The 21,173-nt window shown below is 48.9% G+C and overlaps 1 protein-coding gene across 1 annotated transcript in view; it reads left to right on the top strand.

Annotated features, from left to right (window-relative positions):
• LOC119963790 overlaps positions 1-21,173 on the top strand; it is a 1,053,439-nt gene that overhangs the window by 972,337 nt on the left and 59,929 nt on the right. The window contains exons 136-138 of the mRNA XM_038793076.1: positions 225-357; positions 7,577-7,716; positions 8,450-8,582. Of these exons, the coding sequence (XP_038649004.1) occupies positions 225-357; positions 7,577-7,716; positions 8,450-8,582 (406 nt within the window). The remainder of the gene's footprint in view (positions 1-224; positions 358-7,576; positions 7,717-8,449; positions 8,583-21,173) is intronic.

Genomic DNA, 21,173 nt, shown 5'->3' with positions numbered 1-21,173 from the left:
CAAAACCGTCCAAATTAGTTTATTCCTTCAATTTAATTTTCGGCAGAAATACTCCACATGACCACGAGGGAATGCCACTGGGAAAGGTGGCTGCAGCCAAGGGTTGGTAAAGGATTTTAAGGTCATTGTGGCCCCCTGAGTGATATCAAATTCAAACATCCCCATTTGAATTGGTTTCATGCACTGAACGTATCTTGACCTTCGCTTTATGCCTATTCTTCCAGATGATTATAAGTGGCAAAGAGACAAGTCATGTTTTAGATAACCTGGATCCTGACACCTTATATGATGTTTCCCTTACTGCCATCTACCCAGACCAGACGGAAAGTGATGACGTCTCAGCCTCCCAGCGTACATGTAAGTCTTTAGTATATAAAAATCTCCACATGCTGCATTTTGTGATATGCAGCAGATCATAATGTCCTTCAGGATGGCGTGTGGGATTATTATGTTCCACTGGATTCTCTGCTTCTGCTGTAGCAAAGTGTATCTATTGGCTTCATTGGCTAGCCTGCTTGTGTCCAATATTCCTGGGCCATACTGCACCTACAGCCAGATAAATCTATAAAACCAAATAATTCCAACAGTGTAGAAGGAGGCCATTTGGCCCAGTGTGTCTGCACCGACCCTCTGAAAGAGCAACCAAACTAGGCCCACATATGGTCCACATAGGTACCAACGACATAGGTAGGAAGAGAGATGGGGATTTGAGACAGAAATTCAGGCAGCTCGGGTGGAAGCTGAGAGCTAGAACAAACAGACAGGAGGTTCTGTGGGAACGAAAGAGACTCACGGTTGGTGTGTTGCCTCCCAGGTGCCAGGGTTCGTGATGTCTCTGATCGTGTTTTTGGGATACTTAAGGGGGAGGGGGAGCAGCCCCAAGTCGTGGTCCACATAGGTACCAATGACATAGGTAGGAAGAGAGATGGGGATTTGAGACAGAAATTTAGGGAGCTAGGGTGGAAGCTGAGAGCTAGAACACACAGAGTTGTTATCTCTGGGTTGTTACCCGTGCCACGTGCTAGCGATGTGAGAAATAAGTAGAGAGAGGAGTTGAACACGTGGCGACAGGGATGGTGCAGGAGGGAGGGTTTTGGTTTCCTGGATAATTGGGGCTCATTCTGGGGTAGGTGGGACCTCTACAAACAGGATGGTCTTCACCTGAACCAGAGGGGTACCAATATCCTGGGGGGGAGATTTGCTAGTGCTCTTCAGGGGGGTTTAAACTAATTCAGCAGGGGGATGGGAACCTAAATTGTAGTCCCAGTGTACAGGATGTTGAGAGTAGTGAGGTCAGGGAGAGGGTTAAAAGTTCAAAAGAAGGCACCGGCAAGCAAGACGCTGGTTTGAAGTGTGTCTACTTCAACGCCAGGAGCATCCGGAATAAGGTGGGTGAGCTTGCAGCATGGGTTGGTACCTGGGACCTCGATGTTGTCGCGATTTCGGAGACATGGGTAGAGCAGGGACAGGAATGGTTGTTGCAGGTTCCAGGATTTAGATGTTTCTGTAAGAACAGAGAAGATGGTAAAAGAGGGGGGGGGGTGTGGCATTGTTAATCAAGGAAAGTATTACGGCGGTAGAAAGGACGTTTGAGGACTCGTCTACTGAGGTAGTATGGGCCGAGGTTAGGAACAGAAGAGGAGAGGTCACCCTGGTGGGAGTTGTCGATAGACCTCCGAATAGTTCCAGAGGTGTAGAGGAAAGGATTGCAAAGATGATTCTCGACAGGAGCGAGAGTAGCAGGGTAGTTATTATGGGGGACTTTAACTTTCCAAATATTGACTGGAGATACTATAGTTCGAGTACTGTAGATGGGTCAGTTTTTGTGCAGTGTGTGCAGGAGGGTTTTCTGACACAGTATGTAGACAGGCCAACAAGGGGCGATGCCACGTTGGATTTGGTACTGGGTTATGAACCCGGCCAGGTGTTAGGTTTAGATGTAGGTGAGCACTTTGGTGATAGTGATCACAATTCGGTCATGTTTACTTTAGGTATGTACCGCAAGGCAAGAATTATAGCTGGGGGAAAGGCAATTATGATGCAATTCGGCAAGATTTAGGATGTATAGGATGGGGAAGGAAACTACAGGGGTGGGTACGATTGAAATGTGGAGCTGCGTGTCCTTGATAAGTATGTACCTGTCAGGCAGGGAGGAAGTTGTCGAGCAAGGGAACCGTGGTTTGCTAAGGAAGTTGAAGCACTTGTCAAGAGGAAGAAGAAGGCTTATGTTAGGATGAGACATGAAGGCTCAGTTAAGGCACTTTAGAGTTACAAGTTAGACAGGAAGGACCTAAAGGGAGAGTTAAGAAGAGCGAGGAGAGGACACGAAAAGTCTTTGGCGGACAGGATCAAGGAAAACCCTAAGACTTTCTATAGGTTTATCAGGAACAAATGAATGACTAAAGTAAGATTAGGGCCAATCAAGGATAGTAGTCGAAAGTTGTGTGTGGAATCAGAGGAGATAGGGGAAGCGTTAAATGGATATTTTTCGTCAGTGTTTACACTGGAGAAAGACAATGTTGTCGAGGAAAATACTCAGGTACAATCGACCAGATTAGATGGGATTGAGGTTCACAAGGAGGAGGTGTTAGCAATTTTGGAAAGTGTAAAAATAGATAAGTCCCCTGGGCCAGATGGGATTTATCCTAGCATTCTCTGGGAAGCCAGGGAGGGCTAAAGGTGGACAGGTCTCCTGGCCCTGATGGCATGCATCCCAGAGTGCTAAAAGAGATGGCTAGGGAAATTGCAAATGCACTAGTGATAATTTACCAAAATTCATTAGACCCTGGGATGGTCCCAGCAGATTGGAAATGAGTAAACGTGACACCACTGTTTAAAAAAGGAGGTAGGCAGAGAGCGGGTAATTATAGGCCAGTTAGCTTAACTGATGTAGTATCATGGAAGATGTTGGAATCTATCATCAAAGAACAAATAGCGAGGCATCTGGATGGAAATTGTCCCATTGGGCAGATGCAGCATGGGTTCATAAAGGGCAGGTCGTGCCTAAGAAACTTAGTGGAATTTTTTGAGGACCTTACCAGAGCAGTAGATAATGGGGAGCCAATGGATGTGGTATATCTGGTTTCCAGAAAACCTTTGGCAAGGTGCCACACAAAAGGTTGCTACATAAGATAAAGATTCATGGCATTAAGGGTAAAGTAACAGCAGGGATAGAGGATTGGTTAATTAATAGAAAGCAAAGAGTGGGGATTAATGGGTGTTTTTCTGGTTGGCAATCAGTAGCTAGTGGTGTCCCTCAGGGATCCGTGTTGGGCCCACAATTTTTCACAGTTTACATAGATGATTTGGAGTTGGGGACCAAGGGCAATGTGTCCAAGTTTGCAGACGACACTCAGATGAGTGGTAAAGCGAAAAGTGCAGAGGATACCGAAGTCTGCAGAGGGATTTGGATAGGTTAAGTGAATGGGATAGGTACTGGCAGATGGAATACAATGTTGACAAATGTGAGGTTATCCATTTTGGTGGGAATAACAGCAAAGAGGATTATTATTTAAATGATAAAATATTAAAACATGCTGCTGTGCAGAGAGACCTGGGTGTGCTAGTGCATGAGTCACAGAAAGTTGGTTTACAGGTGCAACAGGTGATTAAGAAGGCGAATGGAATTTTGTCCTTCATTGCTCGAGAGATGGAGTTTAAGATGAGGGTGGTTATGCTGCAATTGTATAAGGTGTTAGTGAATCCACACCTGGAGTGTTATGTTCAGCTTTGGTCTCCTTACCTAAGAAAGGACATACTGGCACTGGAGGGTGTGCAGAGGAGATTCACTAGGTTAATCCGAGAGCTGAAGGGGTTGGAATACGAGGAGAGGTTGAGTAGACTGGGACTGTACTCATTGGAATTTAGAAGGATGAGGGGGGATCTTATCGAAACATTTAAAATTATGAAGGGAATAGATAGGATAGATGCGTGCAGGTTGTTTCCACTGGCGGGTGAAAGCAGAACTAGGGGGCACAGCCTCAAAATAAGGGGAAGGAGATTTTGAACTGAGTTTAGGAGGAACTTCTTCACCCAAAGGGTTGTGAATCTATGGAATTCCTTGCCCAGTGAAGCAGTTGAAGTTCCTTCATTAAATGTTTTTAAGATAAAGTTAGATAGTTTTTTGAAGAATAAAGGGATTAAGGGTTATGGTGTTCGGGCCGTAAACTGGAGCTGAGTCCACAGAAGATCAGCCATGATCTCATTGAATGGCGGAGCAGGCACGAGGGGCCATACGGCCTACTCCTGCTCCTAGTTCTTATGTTCTTATGTAACTGTCAGGTAGGGAGGAAGTGGTCGAGCGAGGGAACAGTGGTTTACTAAAGTAGCTGAATCACTTGTCAAGAGGAAGAAGGAGGCTTATGTAAAGATGAGACATGAAGGTTCAGTTCGGGCGCTCGAGAGTTACAAGGTAGCTGGGAAGGACCTAAAGAGAGAGCAAAGGAGAGCCAGGAGGGGACATGAGAAGTCTTTGGCAGGTAGGACCAAGGATAACCCTAAATCTTTCTATAGGTATGTCAGGATAAAAAGAGTGACTCAGGTAAGAGTAGGGCCAGTCAAGGACAGTAGTGGAGTCCGAGGAGAGAGGAGAGGTGATAAATGAATATTTTTCGTCAGTATTCAGATGGGAAAAAGACAATGTTGTCGAGGAGAATACTGAGATACAGGTTACTAGACTAGAAGGGCTTGAGGTACACAAGGAGGAGGTGTCAGCAATTCTGGAAAGTGTGAAAATAGATAAGTCCCCTGGGCCGGATGGGATTTATCCTAGGATTCTTTGGGAAGTGAAGGAAGAGATTGCTGAGCCTTTGACTGGAGGATAGTAAATGTTGTCAACTTGTTCAAGAAGGGGAGTATAGACAACCGCGGTAACTCTAGACCAGTGAGCCTTACTTCTGTTGTGGGCAAAGTGTTGGAAAGGTTCATAAGAGATAGGATTTATCATCATCTGGAAAGGAATAATTTAATTAGCGATAGTCAACACGGTTTTGTGAACAAAGAACAAAGAAAATTACAGCAGAGGAACAGGTCCTTCGGCCCTCCCAGCCTGCGCCGATCCAGATCCTTTATCTAAACCTGTTGCCTATATTCCAAGGTCTACTTCTCTCTGTTCCCCACCCGTTCATATATCTGTCCAGATGCATCTTAAATGATGCTATCGTACCCACCTCTACCACCTCTGCTGGCAAAGCATACCAGGCACCCACCACCCTCTGCGTGACAAACTTTCCATGCACATCTCCCTTAAACTTTTCCCTCTCACCTTGAAATTGTGACCCCTTGTAATTGACACCCCCACTCTTGGAAAAAGCTTGTTGCTGTCCACCCTATCCATACCTCTCGTAATTTTGTAGACCTCAATCAGGTCTCCCCATAACCTCCGTCTTTCCAACGAAAACAATCCTAATCTACTCAACCTTTCTTCATAGCTAGCACCCTCCATACCAGGCAACATCCTGGTGAACCTCCTCCCCCACTCTTGGAAAAAGCTTGTTGCTGTCCACCCTATCCATACCTCTCATAATTTTGTAGACCTCAATCAGGTCCGCCCTCAACCTCCGTCTTTCCAACGAAAACAATCCTAATCTACTCAACCTTTCTTCATAGCTAGCACCCTCCATACCAGGCAACATCCTGGTGAACCTCCTCTGCACCCTCTCTAAAGCATCCACATCCTTCTGGTAATGTGGCGACCAGAACTGCACGCAGTATTCGAAATGTGGCCTAACCAAAGTCCGATACAACTGTAACATGACCTGCTGACTCTTGTACTCAATACCCCGTCCGATGAAGGCAAGCATGCTGTATGCCTTCTTGACCACTCTATTGACCTGCGTTGCCACCTTCAGGGTACAATGGACCTGAACTCCCAGATCTCTCTGCACATCAATATTCCCCAGGACTCTTCCATTGACCATATAGTCTGCTCTTGAGTTAGATCTTCCAAAATGCATCACCTCGCATTTGCCTGGATTGAACTGAAGGATAGGTCGTGCCTCACAAATCTTATTGAGTTCTTTGAGAAGGTGACCAAACAGGTGGATGAGGGTAAAGCAGTTAATGTGGTGTATGCTTTAGCTCACTGAGCTAAATCGCTGGGTTTTAAAGCAGACCAAACAAGCCAGCAGCACGGTACGATTCCCGTACCAGCCTCCCCAGACAGGCACGGGAATGTGGTGACTAGGGGCTTTTCACAGTAACTTCATTGAAGCCTCCTCTTGACAATAAGCAATTTTCATTTCATTTTTTTTATTTCAGTACAGCGTTTGATAAGTTTCCCCATGGTAGGCTAATGCAGAAAATATGGAAAAATGGAATTCAGGGTGATTTAGCAGTTTGAATCAGAAATTGGCTAGCTGGAAGAAGACAAAGGGTGGTGGTTGATGGGAAATGTTCAGCCTGGAGTTCAGTTTCTAGTGGTGTACCACAAAGATCTGCTTTGGGGCCACTGCTGTTTGTCATTTTTATAAATGACCTGAAGGAGCGCGTAGAAGGATGTGTGAGTACATTTTCAAATGACACTAAAGTCGGTGGAGTTGTGGACAGTGCGGAAGGATGTTGCAAGTTACAGAGGGACATAGATAAGCTGCAGAGCTGGGCTGAGAGGTGGAAAATGGAGATAAATGCAGAAAAGTGTGAGGTGATTCATTTTGGAAGGAATAACAGGAAGACAGAGTACTGGGCTAATTGTAAGATTCTTGATAGTGTGGATGAGCAGAGAGATCTCGGTGTCCATGTACATAGATCCCTGAAAGTTGCCACCCAGTTTGATAGGGTTATTAAGAAGGCGAACAGTGTGTTAGCTTTTATTGGTAGAGGGATTAAGTATGAGAGCCATGAGGTCATGTTACAGCTGTACAAATCTCTGGTACGGCCGCATTTGGAATATTGCATGCAGTTCTGGTCGCCGCATTATAGGAAGGATGTGGAAGCACTGGAAAGGGTGCAGAGGAGATTTATCAGGATTTTGCCTGGTATGGAGGGAAGATCTTGCGAGGAAAGGCTGAGGGACTTGAGGCTGTTTTCGTTCGAGAGAACAATGTTAAGAGGTGACTTAATTGAGGCATACAAGATGATCAGAGGATTAGATAGGGTGGAGAGTGTGAGCCTTTTTGCTCGGATGGCGATGGCTAGCACGAGGGGACATAGCTTTAAATTGAGGCGAGATAGATATAGGACAGATGTCAGAGATAGGTTCTTTACTCGGAAAGTAGTAAGGGCGTGGAATACCCAACCTGCAACAGGAGTGGACTCGCCATATATTAAGGGCATTTAAATGGTCATTGGATAAACATATGTATGATAAGGGAATAGTACAGGTGGGCTTTAGAGTGGTTTCACAGGTCGGTGAAACATGGAGGGCCGAAGGGCCTGTACTGCGCTGTAATGTTCTGAAGTGCTTCGGGACATTTTAATGCATTAAAGGCACTATTATAAATGCAAGTTGTTGGTGATGAGTGCCAGAATCTCCAATCTTTGCTCATATGGCCTCCCTTCCCTCATTATTTCTACTCTGTCAGATTCTCTTACCTTTCTGCTACATGTGTACATTTATGGTCTCATTCTTCTCACACAGCGGGTGGACCAGCACCATCAAACCTACGCTTCTCGGACATCACGGCGAACAGTTTCCGGATGCACTGGGATCATGGGTCGGAGGAGGTGGACCAGTACAGACTCAGCTGGGTTCCATCTGGGGGAGGGGACAAAGAAGAGGTGATGAAATCCATACTTTCTGCTTCTGTGTAGCTCCAGCTGATTTTTAAATTTGCCTTGCAACATGCGAGTGTGAAGCAAAACCGCTGTCAGACAGATCTGTATATGTATGAAAATGTTCCTCCTTTCCAGCAACGAGGTTTCATTGTATCCTTGTAATCCTTTCCACATTTGCAAATGAGTTGCATTCTCTGTTGGCCGTGGTGGCATGATCACATTGAAAACAGCAGGTATTTTCCATTCCCAACAGGGACAGGGAAAGTCACGGGCAGGAGTGGAAAATTTGGAGATCGGCCAAAACTCAATTGGGTGGGATGAGCTCTTTGAACCATAACCTGCAAAAGCATAAGCACATTCTTTCTGAATGGCATTACGGTACTAGAAGGTGATCAGAAAACTGCTTTCCGCACGGACCATAAGCTCTTTAGTATTGAGATGTTGGGCTCAGTTGCCCACTCAAAGAACAGCATTTGGGCAATGAACAAAACAGTCCAAATTAGTTTATTCCTTCAATTTAATATTCTGCAGAAATACTCCACATGACCACGAGGGAATGCCACTGGGAAAGGTGGCTGCAGCCAAGGGTTGGTAAAGGATTTTAAGGTCCTTGTGGCCCCCTGAGTGATATTAAATTCAAACATCCCCATTTAATTAAGGGAATCAGTTTGCAGAAAACAAATTGGTTTCATGCACTGAACGTATCTTGACCTTCGCTTTATGCCTATTCTTCCAGATGATTATAAATGGCAATGAGACAAGCCAGGTTTTAGATAACCTGGATCCTGACACCTTATATGATGTTTCCCTTACGGCCATCTACCCAGACAAGAAGGAAAGTGAAGACGTCTCAGCCTCCCAGCGTACATGTAAGTCTTTAGTATATAAAAATCTCCATTTATCTTTTCTACCCCCTTACCAATTATCTTCAAATATTGAAAAGAGGACAAAGTGACATGGGAAGCACATGCTGCATATTGTGATGTGCAGCAGATCATAATGTCCTTCCTTCAGGATGGGGTGTGGGATCAGTATGTACCCCTGGATTCTCTGCTTCTGCTGTAGCAAAGTGTATCTATTGGCTTCATTGGCTAGCCTGCTTGTGTCCAATAAACCTGGGCCATACTGCACCTTCAGCCAGATAAAACTCTAAAACCATAGAATTCCGACAGTGTAGAAGGAGGCTATTTGGCCTTGTGTGTCTGCACCAACCCTCTGAAACAGCAACCGAACTAGGCCCACTCCCCTGCCCAATCCCTGAAACCCCACCTAACCGGCACATCTGGGACTATTTAGCATGACCAATCCACCTAATATGCACATCTTTGGACTGTGGGAGGAAATCGGTTGACCCAGAAGAAACCCACAAAGACACGGAGAGAACGTACAAGCGCCACACAGACAATCTATCGAGGCAGGAATTGAACCCAGTTCTCTGGCGCTGTGAGGCAGCAGTGACAACCCAACCCCTGATTAATTTATGCCTCCCTCAACTTGCCTCCTCTTTTATTGATGGACCCACTTCCCCAACCCCTTATCTATTCTTTATAGAAAAATGATTGGCCTCACCCCATTTTCCCACTACCTGGGCGTAACTTGTCTATACAAAGGTAAATAACAATCATATTTGTATTTATCTAACATATTTTGACAGTCTCAAGTAACTTTACTGGATGACATCAGCAGATTGCTAATCATTTAAGTTAAACTAGTGAGGTTTGTTTTCATACAACTTCAATAAATATTGGCCCATCCCGTTTTGCTGAAGGTGAAAGGGGCGGCATGTGGCTCAGTGGCTAGCACTGGGACTGCGGCACTGAGAAGACAGAGGGTGGTGATGGATGGCAAATTTTCAGACTGGAGACCAGTTACCAGCGGTGTACCACAGGGATCAGTGCTGGGTTCTGCTATTTGTGATTTTTATCAATGACTTGGAGGAGGGGGCTGAAGGGTGGGTCAGTAAATTTGCTGATGACACCAAGATTGGTGGAGTCGTGGATGAGTTGGAGGGCTGTTGTAGGGTGCAAAGATACATTGATTGGATGCAGAGCTGAATCGAAAAATGGCAGATGGAGTTTAACCCTGATAAGTGCGAGGTGATACATTTTGGTAGAATAAACATGAATGCGGATTACAGGGTCAACGGCAGGGTTCTGAGGAATGTGGAGGAACAGAGAGATCTTGGGGTTCATGTCCACAGATCTCTGAAGGTTGCCACTCAAGTGGATAGAGCCGTGAAGAAGGCTCATAGAACATAGAACGATACAGCGCAGTACAGGCCCTTCGGCCCTCAATGTTGCACCGACATGGAAAAAAAACTAAAGGCCATCTAACCTACACTATGCCCTTATCATCCATATGCTTATCCAATAAACTTTTAAATGCCCTCAATGTTGGCGAGTTCACTACTGTTGCAGGTAGGGCATTCCACGGCCTCACCACTCTTTGCGTAAAAAACCCACCTCTGACCTCTGTCCTATATCTATTACCCTTCAATTTAAGGCTATGTCCCCTCGTGATAGCCACATCCATCCGCGGGAGAAGGCTCTCGCTGTCCACCCTATCTAACCCTCTGATCATTTTGTATGCCTCTATTAGGTCACCTCTTCACCTTCTTCTCTCTAACGAAAACAACCTCAAGTCCATCAGCCTTTCCTCATAAGATTTTCCCTCCATACCAGGCAACATCCTGGTAAATCTCCTCTGCACCCGTTCCAAAGCTTCTACGTCCTTCCTATAATGGGGCGACCAGAACTGTGCGCAATACTCCAAATGCGGCCGTACTAGAGTTTTGTACAACTGCAACATGACCTCATGGCTCCGGAACTCAATCCCTCTACCAATAAAGGCCATCACACCATAGGCCTTCTTCACAACCCTATCAACCTGGGTGGCAACTTTCAGGGATCTATGTACATGGACACCGAGATCCCTCTGCTCATCCACACTACCAAGAATTTTACCATTAGCCAAATATTCCGCATTCCTGTTATTCTTTCCAAAGTGAATCACCTCACACTTCTCCACATTAAACTCCATTTGCCACCTCTCAGCCCAGCTCTGCAGCTTATCTATGTCCCTCTGTAACCTGCAACATCCTTCCGCACTGTCTACAACTCCACCGACTTTAGTGTCGTCTGCAAATTTACTTACCCATCCTTCTGCTCCCTCCTCTAGGTCATTTATAAAAATGACAAACAGCAACGGCCCCAGAACAGATCCTTGTGGTACGCCACTCGTAACTGAACTCCATTCTGAACATTTCCCATCAACCACCACTCTCTGTCTTCTTTCAACGAGCCAATTTCTGATCCACATCTCTAAATCACCCTCAATCCCCAGCCTCCGTATTTTCTGCAATAGCCGACCGTGGGGAACCTTATCAAACGCTTTACTGAAATCCATATACACCACATCAACTGCTTTACCCTCGTCCACCTGTTTGGTCACCTTCTCAAAGAACTCGATAAGGTTTGTGAGGCATGACCTACCCTTCACAAAACCATGCTGACTATCCCTAATCATATTATTCCTATCTGATGATTATAAATCGTATCTTTTATAATCCTCTCCAAGACTTTACCCACCACAGATGTTAGGTTCACCGGCCTATAGTTACCGGGGTTATGTCTACTCCCCTTCTTGAACAAAGGGACCACATTTGCTATCCTCCAGTCCTCTGGCACTATTCCTGTAGCCAATGATGACCTAAAAATCAAAGCCAAAGGCTCAGCAATCTCTTCCCTGGCTTCCCAGAGAATCCTAGGATAAATCCCATCAGGCCCCGGGGACTTATCTATTTTCACCTTGTCCAGAATTGCCAACACTTCTTCCCTACTCACCTCAATGCCATCTATTCTAATAGCCTGGGTCTCAGCATTCTCCTCCACAATATTATCTTTTTCCTGAGTGAATACTGACAAAAAGTATTCATTTAGTATCTCGCTTATCTCCTCAGCCTCCACACACAACTTCCCACCACTGTCCTTGACTGGCCCTACTCTTACCCTCGTCATTCTTTTATTCCTGACATACCTATAGAAAGCTTTTGGGTTTTCCTTGATCTTACCTGCCAAAGACTTCTCATGTCCCCTCCTTGCTCGTCTTAGCTCTCTCTTTAGATCCTTCCTCGCTTCCCTGTAACTATCAAGCGCCCCAACTGAAACTTCACGCCTCATCTTCACAGAGGCCTCCTTTTTCCTCTTAACAAGAGATTCCACTTCTTTGGTAAACCACGGTTCCCTTGCTCTACCCATTCCTCCCTGCCTGACTGGTACGTACTTATCAAGAACACGCAATAGCTGTTCCTTGAACAAGCTCCACATATCCAGTGTGCCCAACCCTTGCAGCCTACTTCTCCAACCTACACATCCTAAGTCATGTCTAATGGCATTATAATTGCCCTTCCCCCAGCTATAACTCTTGCCCTGCGGGGTATACTTATCCCTTTCCATCACTAATGTAAAGGTCACCGAATTGTGGTCACTGTCTCCAAAGTGTTCACTTACCTCCAGATCTAACACCTGGCCTGGTTCATTACCCAAAACCAAATCCAAAGTGGCCTCACCTCTTGTTGGCCTGTCAACATATTGTGTCAGAAAACCCTCCTGCACACATTGTACAAAGAACGACCCATCCAATGTACTCGAACTATATCTTTTCCAGTCAATATTAGGAAAGTTAAAGTCTCCCATAACAACTACCCTGTTACTTTCGCTCTTTTCCAGAATCATCTTCGCCATCCTTTCCTCTACATCTCTAGAACTATTAGGTGGCCTATAGAAAACTCCCAGCAGGGTGACCTCTCCTTTCCTGTTTCTAACCTCAGCCCATACTACCTCGGAAGAAGAGTCCCAATCTTGCACCCTTTCTGCCACCGTAATACTGTCCTTGACTAGCAGCGCCACACCTCCCCCTCTTTTGCCCCCTTCTCTGACTTTACTAAAGCACCTAAACCCCGGAACCTGCAACAACCATTCCTGTCCCTGCTCTATCCATGTCTCTGAAATGGCCACAACATCGAAGTCCCAGGTACCAACCCATGCTGCCAGTTCCCCTACCTTATTTCGTATACTCCTGACATTGAAATAGACACACTTCAAACCACCTACCTGAACACTGCCGCCTTCCTGCGAAGTCAAATCTGTGCTCCTGACCTCTCTCCTCTCAATCTCTCGCACCCCAAAACTACAATCCAGGTTCCCATGCCCCTGCTGAATTAGTTTAAACCCCCCCAAAGAGTACTAACAAATCTCCCCCCCAGGATATTGGTGCCCCTTAGGTTCAGATGTAGACCATCCTGTCTATAGAGGTCCCACCTTCCCCAGAAAGAGCCCCAGTTATCCAGAAATCTGAATCCCTCCCGCCTGCACCATCCCTGTAGCCACGTGTTTAATTGCTCTCTCTCCCTATTCCTCGTCTCACTATCACGTGGCACGGGCAACAACCCAGAGATAACAACTCTGTTTGTTCTCGCTCTGAGCTTCCATCCTAGCTCCCTAAAGACCTGCCTGACATCCTTGTCCCCTTTCCTACCTATGTCGTTAGTGCCAATGTGGACTACGACTTGGGGCTGCTCCCCCTCCCCCTTAAGGACCCGAAAAACACGATCCGAGACATCACTTACCCTTGCACCTGGGAGGCAACATACCAAACGTGAGTCTCTCTCGCTCCCACAAAATCTCCTATCTGTGCCCCTGACTATTGAGTCCCCAATTACTAAAGCTCTGCTCCTCTTCCCCCTTCCCTTCTGAGCAACAGGGACAGACTCCGTGCTAGAGTCCCGCACCCCATGGCTTACCCCTGGTAAGTCGTCCCCCCCACAAGTATCCAAAACGGTATACTTGTTACTCAAGGGAACGACCGCAGGGGGTCCCTGCACTGACTGCTTCTTCCCAGTCCCTCTTACAGTTACCCATCTATCTCCAGTCTTTGGTGTAACTACTTCCCTGAAGCTCCTATCTATGACCACCTCTGCCTCCCGAATGATCCGAAGTTCATCCAACTCCAGCTCCAGTACCATAACTCGGTCTTGTAGGAGCTGGAGCTGGCTGCACTTCCTGCAGGTAAAATCAGCAGGGACACTAACAGCATCCCTCACCTCAAACATCCTGCAGGCTCATAGTGTGTTAGCGTTTATTAACAGGGGGCTTGAGTTTAAGAGCCGCGGGGTAATGCTGCAACTATACATGACCCTGGTGAGACCACATTTGGAGTATTGTGTGCTGGTCACCTCATTACAGGAAGGATGTGGAAGCATTGGAAAAGGTGCAAAGGAGATTTACCAGGATGCTTCCTGTTTTGCAGGATAGGTCTTATGAGGAAAGGTTGAGGGAGGCTTTTCTCTTTGGAGCGGAGGAGGATGATGAGAGGCGACTTAATAGAGTTTCATAGGATGATGAGGGGGATAGATAGAGTGGACATTCACAGACTGTTTCCTCGGCTGGATGTAGCTGTTACAAGGGGGCATAACTATAAGATTCAGGGTGGGAGATATAGGAGGGATATCCGAGGTATGTTCTTTACTCAGAGAGGGCTTTGTGTGTGGAATGGACTGCCTGCTGTGATAGTGGAGTTCTGTGCTGTACTGTTCTATGTTCTATGAGGCGCCTCTGGGTCACTGTCCGTGTGAAGTTTGCACATTCACCCCATGTCTGCGTGGGTTTCACCCTCACAACCAAAAGATGTGCAGGTTCGGTGGATTGGCCATGCTAAATTTCCCTTTAATTGGAAAAAAACAATAATTGGGTACTCTCAAATTTTTTTACAAAATAAGTGAGGTGACAGGGAAACGCCATATTTGATGGAATGTTACCCTATTGACTCGCAATATTCTTCAACCTTCATTCTCCAGTGAAACACATAGAACATAGAACAGTACAGCACAGAACAGGCCCTTCGGCCCTCGATGTTGTGCCGAGCAATGATCACCCTACTCAAGTCAACGTATCCACCCTATACCAGTAACCCTACAACCCTCCCACCATTAACCTTATTTTTTTAGGACACTAAGGGCAATTTAGCATAGCCAATCCACCTAACCCGCACATCTTTGGACTGTGGGAGGAAACCGGAGCACCCGGAGGAAACCCACGCACACACGGGGAGGACGTGCAGACTCCGCACAGTGACCCAGCCGGGAATCGAACCTGGGACCCTGGAGCTGTGAAGCATTTATGTTAACCATCATGGTACCGTGCTAGGGTGCAATTCTCCCATTGGGAGTCCTTATGCCGGAGTGAAGTGTATCACCCCGACATCGGTGGCCGCTCCCAGCTCCCTATTCTCCCGCCCATGATTTCGCTCATTTTGAAAAGAGACAAGACCTGCAGCTGTGTGGTTCGTCTAGGCCGATATCCTTGTTAAATGTGGATGCCAAGCTCCTGGCCAAGGTTCTGGCCTCTAGGATTGAGGACTGTGTAACAGACGTCACAGGAGAAGACCAGACAGGATTTGTTAATGTCATAATATACACCAGTATATCATGGTGCAGACATATACTGATGGACACACACAGGGGCCAATCATCATGCACAAACACCGCAGCCATTCACCAGTTAGAATACACACACTATAAAGGCAGAGGGCACCACGGTTCCTGCTCATTCTGGGTGCTGCCTCTCCGTGGAACAAGAACTCATCAAGTCTAGCACAGACTTACACCACGTGCTGAGAGAGTCAACTGGTTCAGACAGGCTTAGGTCTCTAGTTTAAACTAGCATCATTTAAACCCGCAGTTCTCGTATGTCGATTAGTTAATAGTTAGTTAATAAAATTGAACCTTCCTCAGTGTTGGTGGTATATGTTCATCTTGCAAGTCTACACCATCCAACACTTCATGGTACCAGAGTTGAGTGATGTTAGTACTTCTGAGACCTACCTACCAGTGATCTGCCTTCCACCAGTCTCACGCCATCCTGCAGAATGGACTCCGTTCACCCACCGCCGCCCCTCCGCATTGCCGGGAATCTGGGCTCGAATTGGAAAATTTTTAAACAGCATTTCCAGCTGTACCTCGAGGCCACGGACCTGGAAGTTGCCTCGGACGCACGGAAGATTGCTCTCTTCCTCTCCACAGCCGGGGACCATGCTCTCCACATCTTCAACTCGCTCACCTTCTCTGAGGGCGAGGACAAATCGAAGTTCAAAACTGTCCTCTTAAAGTTCAACAGCCACTGCGAGGTTGAGGTAAACGAGAGCTTCGAGAGATACATGTTTCAACGGTGAATTCAGGGTAAGGACGAGTCTTTCCAGTCCTTTATCACCCACCTCCGCGTCCTTGCGCAGGCCTGCAACTATGGGTCCACCTCTGACTCCATGCTCCGTGACCAGATAGTTTTTGGTGTCCAATCTGAGCCCCTGCGCCCGCAGCTACTAAAAGTAAAGCAGCTCACCCTGTCCACGGCCATTGAGACCTGTGTTCTTCATGAACACGCCTCCACGCACTACTCCCGCATCCAGGCCACTGAAACGGCGCGGCAAGCTCCCTACGAAGCAGAACAGGTCCAAATGATTAAATCTTTCCAGGGTCTGGATCTGGACGATGGCAGCCATTTTGCGCGCTTTGTGCAGACTCCCGCGCTGACACGCAATGAACATGGTGACATCACGGACCGTTTTGTGCAGGCGCGCACCTCGCTTGATCGCCCCACGCATGCGCAGTGGTGCAACGAACGTGCCGACGCACCGGCATGCGGCAACTGTGGCTCCGCCCACTTAAAGCGGCAATGTCCCGTGAAGACCCGACGCTGCCTGTAGTGTGGCAAACTCGACCACTATGCTACTATGTGCAGGTCCTCCCTGCTTGCTGCTTTTAGAAGGTCCACCCAGCCCCATAGAGACATCAGATCCATTCAGCCTGCCATCAACGAACCTGCTCCAGATCTCGCTTCCCACTGTGCCTGCGATGATCCACAGGCCCCATTCCAACTTGGCATCATAACCACGAACAGGATGTCTCCCAAGCATGGCACCAAACCCGTCCACATTCACAGCATCGACCCAGATTATGAGTGGTTTGCTACCCTTACAGTCAACCGTTCCCCTGTCAGGTTCCGCCTAGAAACTGGCGCCTCCGCCAATCTCATTGCGTCATCTGATCTTCGCAAACTCTGTGTCCAGCCTGCCGTCCTGCCATCTGCGTGTCAATTGCTTGACTACAATGGCAATGCCATCGCTGCCAGTGGATCCTGCCAACTTGAGGTGACACATTGTGCGCACACAGCTGTTCCCCCGTTTGAGATCGTTGCCGCCTCAAAAGCCTCCTTGCTTGGTGCGCAGGCATGCAAGCTGCTCCATTTAGTGCAGAGGGTTTACTCTCTCTCTCCAAGCGATATGTCTGCATCTTCTGACACAGACTTCAGGGCACAACTCGACTCCATCATCCAGCAATACCATGATGTCTTCGAGGGTATGGGCACACTCCCGTATAAATACAAGATTTTACTCAAGCCCATCGCCATGCCTGTGGTTCACGCACCTTGCAGAGTCCCAGCGCCCGTTAAGGATCCCCTCAAGCAACAACTCCAAGACCTCCAGGAACAATGTTTTTTTTCCAGAGTCACGGAACTGACCAACTGGGTAAGCTTCATGGTCTGCGTCAAGAAACCGTCCGGCGAGCTGAGGATCTGTATAGACCCTAAAGATCTTAATCAGAACACCATGTGGGAGCACTACCCGATTCTGAAACGTGAGGAACTCACGTCTGAGATGGCCCATGCCAAACTCTTCTCAAAACTCGACACCTCAAAGGGTTTCTGGCAAATCCAGCTGGATGAGTCGAGCAGAAAGCTGTGTACATTCAGCACACCCCGCAGGAACACATCAGCCGCCTCAAGCGCGTCTTCAGGTGCATTCACAAACATGGCCTCCGCTTCAATAGGGCCAATGCTCCTTCGGCCAGTTGAACATTACGTTCCTGGCGGATCACATCTCCCACCGAGGGGTGCGTCCAGACGAGGACAAGATTGCAGCAATCACGTCCATGAAAATGCCCGAGGACAAGAAGGCGGTCCTCCGGTTCCTGGGCATGGTAAATTTCCTCGGGAAGTTCATCCCAAATCGCAAAACTACGGACTTCCAGTGGCTCCCTGCCCACAAGCTCGAGTGGAGGGAACTGAAGGCCAAGGTTTCCACGGCCCCAGTGCTGGCCTTTTTCGACCCGAACTAAGAGACTAAAATCTCTCCTGATGCCAGTCAGTCTGGGATTGGAGCCGTGCTCCTGCAACGAGATGAGGCCTCGTCATGAGCCCCCATTGCATATGCGTCACGGGCAATGACCCCCACAGAACAGCGCTACGCGCAAATTGTATGGATTAACCATACTTATCTGGTGGGCGCGCCCCTGCCCTCCGGGGTTTCCCTTTGTTAGGGGGCCGTCCAGGATGGCCGCTGTCACTGCTCTCCCCATGCAGTCGGGTCTCTGCGCTCCGGGGTTTCCCCTTGTCCCGGGGGCACCCGCCATGGCCGTCCACTGTGTGTCCGCCACGCGGGTAGTCCCCTGCACTCTGGGGGCCCCCTTCGCCCACAGACCGTACTGGGTGGGTGCTTGCAGTGGTTCCTTGTTTCGAGCCCTTGGTTGTGGCACTTTGTAGCCCTGTTCCTTTTCTGGCCTCTTTTGTCCCTCCGTCCCTGCATTTCCCCTCCCCGGTCTCTCGCTCCCTGTGTGCCCCCCCCCCCCCCCCCCCCATCTCTCCCTTTTCCCTCCTCCCCTGTACACCCCTCCTTTGCCCCTCTATCCCCTATTCCTGTCCCCGTTTGCTCTCCCGACTTTGACGGGTGTTCCCCCCCTCCCCTGCCTGGCGCCTTCCCCCCTGTTGGGGGTGCGCTGCGTCCCTGCTTTGTTGCGTGCCCCCGGCGCTAGCTTTCCTGCTAGTACGGTGGCTCCCCTCTCAGGGGTTATTGTCTCGCTTCTCCCCTACCTGGCCTCTACGGTTTTCTGCCCACTCTTCCCCCATCCTACCCTGCACCCCTCTCGCCTGCTCTCCCTTCTCCGATACTCTCGTTCCCTCGTGCTGGGGCCTGGCCTCCCACCTGGAGCAGTCCCTCGGGCAGTGGTTTGTTCTTTGTTCTGGGTGTTCCTGCCGTGGGGGGGGCTGGCATTGCCTCGCCCCTCCCCACCTCCCCATCGGCGTGTTGTTGCCCCTTGCCAGGGGCCCCTCGTCCCTACCCCCCCCCCCCCCGGTTGTTTTCCAGCCTGTGCTCCTCGACGAACCTATTTGCCCCAGCGGGGGCTGTAAAGAAATATTCCCTGTTTTGGTATGTGACCCAGAGTTTCGCTGGATACAGCATACCAAAACGCACTCTGCTCCTGTGGAGAGCTGCTTTCGCTCTGTTGAACTCAGTCCGTCTCCTAGTTATATCTGCCCCAAGATCCTCATAGATTCGGATGGCGTACCCTTCCCAATTGCAAGCTCTATTTTCCTTGGCCCAGTGCAGGATTGTCTCCCTATCCCGGTACCGGTGCAGTTTTGCTATGACTGCTCTCGGTTGTTCCCCTGCCTTGGGCTTCGGGCGCAGCGACCGATGTGCTCTGTCCATTTCCGGCGGGTTGGGGAAAGTTTTCCTCCTTACTAAGTTGCCCAGCATCTCAGCCACGTATGCTGTGGGGTTTCTACCCTCGGTCCCCTCTGGCAGGCCCACTAACCTTACGTTTTGCCTTCTCGAGCGGTTTTCCTGGTCATCTACCCTGCTCGTCAGGCTCCCCTGTGTTGCGCCCAGTCTCGTCACTTCCCTCTCCAGGACCCGGTCGCTCATGTCGGTCGCTGCTTTCTCCAGCTCCTTAATGATCGCCTCCAGGACTTTCAGTTTCTCCCCTTGGGCATCTAATTTCTCCTCCAGCCTGGTCAGAGCCTGCTGCACCCCTGACATGGCCCTGGCCACTGCTGCCTGCATTGCGGCCTCTATGTTTGCTTTCACCTCTGCCTTGATTACCTGCAGCTGCTCCCTCAGCACCTCGGTAAAGGCTGCCTTCCAATTCCAGCCCCCCTCTGGCCCCAGGGGGGAGGGCACCCGTCGGTCCAGCTCTATTTGATGCGGCGATACATCTGTTCCGTCGCTTCGTGCGCTGGTTCGTTCGCCTGAGCTGGCTTGCCCCTTGTCCCGTCTGCTTCTGGTGTCCCCTCTCCCTCGGCTCCCTTCTGGCATTATTCCCACCCCCTTCGCTTTCATCTTTTCTTCTCCCCTTGTTTTTCTTTTCCCCCCTTTTCCGCACCCTATTTATTTTTTTGTCTCTTCCCTTTTTCTTCTCTCTTCCCTTCTTTCCTCTACCACTTTATTTATTTTTTTCCCCCCCATCTTTTATGCAACTCCTCTCAGGTGGGCTTATTTTGGATGGGAGAGAGTGGAAAAGAGAGAAAATAATATATTTACCCCTCCCCCCCCCCTCTCTTTAACAGTTTTCTTTTGGGTTTTGATTTTATAAAAGTCCTTTTTTTTCTTCCTTTCCCCTCACTCACCCAGGATAAAGAGAGAGAGAGAGAGGCTTTTGTCCAGAGTCCCTTTGTCCTTGCCTCGTGGTGGTCGCTGCCTGTTGGGGGAGGGGGGGGGGGGGTTGGGTCGGCCCCTGCTGCTCTGTCCCCGCTGCTCCGTTCGGGCTGCCGCACGTCGTACCCTGCGCCCTCCCGGTGGGGGTGGTTAGGTTGCTGGTCGCTGCCGCCGGCTGGGCACCACTTCGGTCCTGACCTGCGTTGGGGGGGGGAGGGGGGGGGGTTGACCTGCGCCGCCGCTCCTGGCCTGCATTGGGGGGGGGGAGGTGGACCTGTGCCGCCGCTGCTGCTGCCGCCGCCGAACTGCTCCTGCTGCCGCCGCCGAACCGCTCCTGCTTCCGCCGCCGAACTGCTCCGCCGCCGAGGATCCTCCGCCGAAAGTTTTGTTGGCGGGTGGGGGGTCCGCTTCCCTGTTCTTGCCGTTGCGGAGAGAAAGGCCCCGACTTCGTTACCCTGCGGGAGCCCCTCTCCGTGCGACTGCTCCGCTCGCCGACCGGAAGTCGAATCTGTGCTTTCTATTAATTAACCAATCCACTATCCATGCTACTACTTTACCCTTAATGCCATGCATCTTTATCTTATGCAGCAGCCTTTTGTGTGGCACCTTGTCAAAAGCTTTATGGAAATCCAGATACACCGCATCCATTGGCTCCCCATTATCTACTGCACTGGTAATGTCCTCAAAAAATTCCACTAAATTAGTTAGGCACGACCTGCCCTTTATGAACCCATGCTGCGTCTGCCCAATGGGACAATTTCTATCCAGATGCCTCGCTATTTCTTCCTGACTCTGACCGTTACTGACTGATAGAGACTGACACTGATCGTTACCGACTGACACTGACCGTTACTGACGGATATAGACTGAAACTGATCCTTACTGATAGATATAGACTGACGCTGATTGTTAGTGATAGATATGGACTGGCATTGACCGTTACTGACTGACACTGACCGTTAGTGATAGATATAGAC

The sequence above is a fragment of the Scyliorhinus canicula genome, chromosome 3 (genome assembly GCF_902713615.1).
Source record: "Scyliorhinus canicula chromosome 3, sScyCan1.1, whole genome shotgun sequence".
Lineage (NCBI taxonomy): Eukaryota > Metazoa > Chordata > Chondrichthyes > Carcharhiniformes > Scyliorhinidae > Scyliorhinus > Scyliorhinus canicula.
Note: the sequence above shows the minus strand (reverse complement) of the source record. Positions and strands in the feature narration are given on the sequence as shown.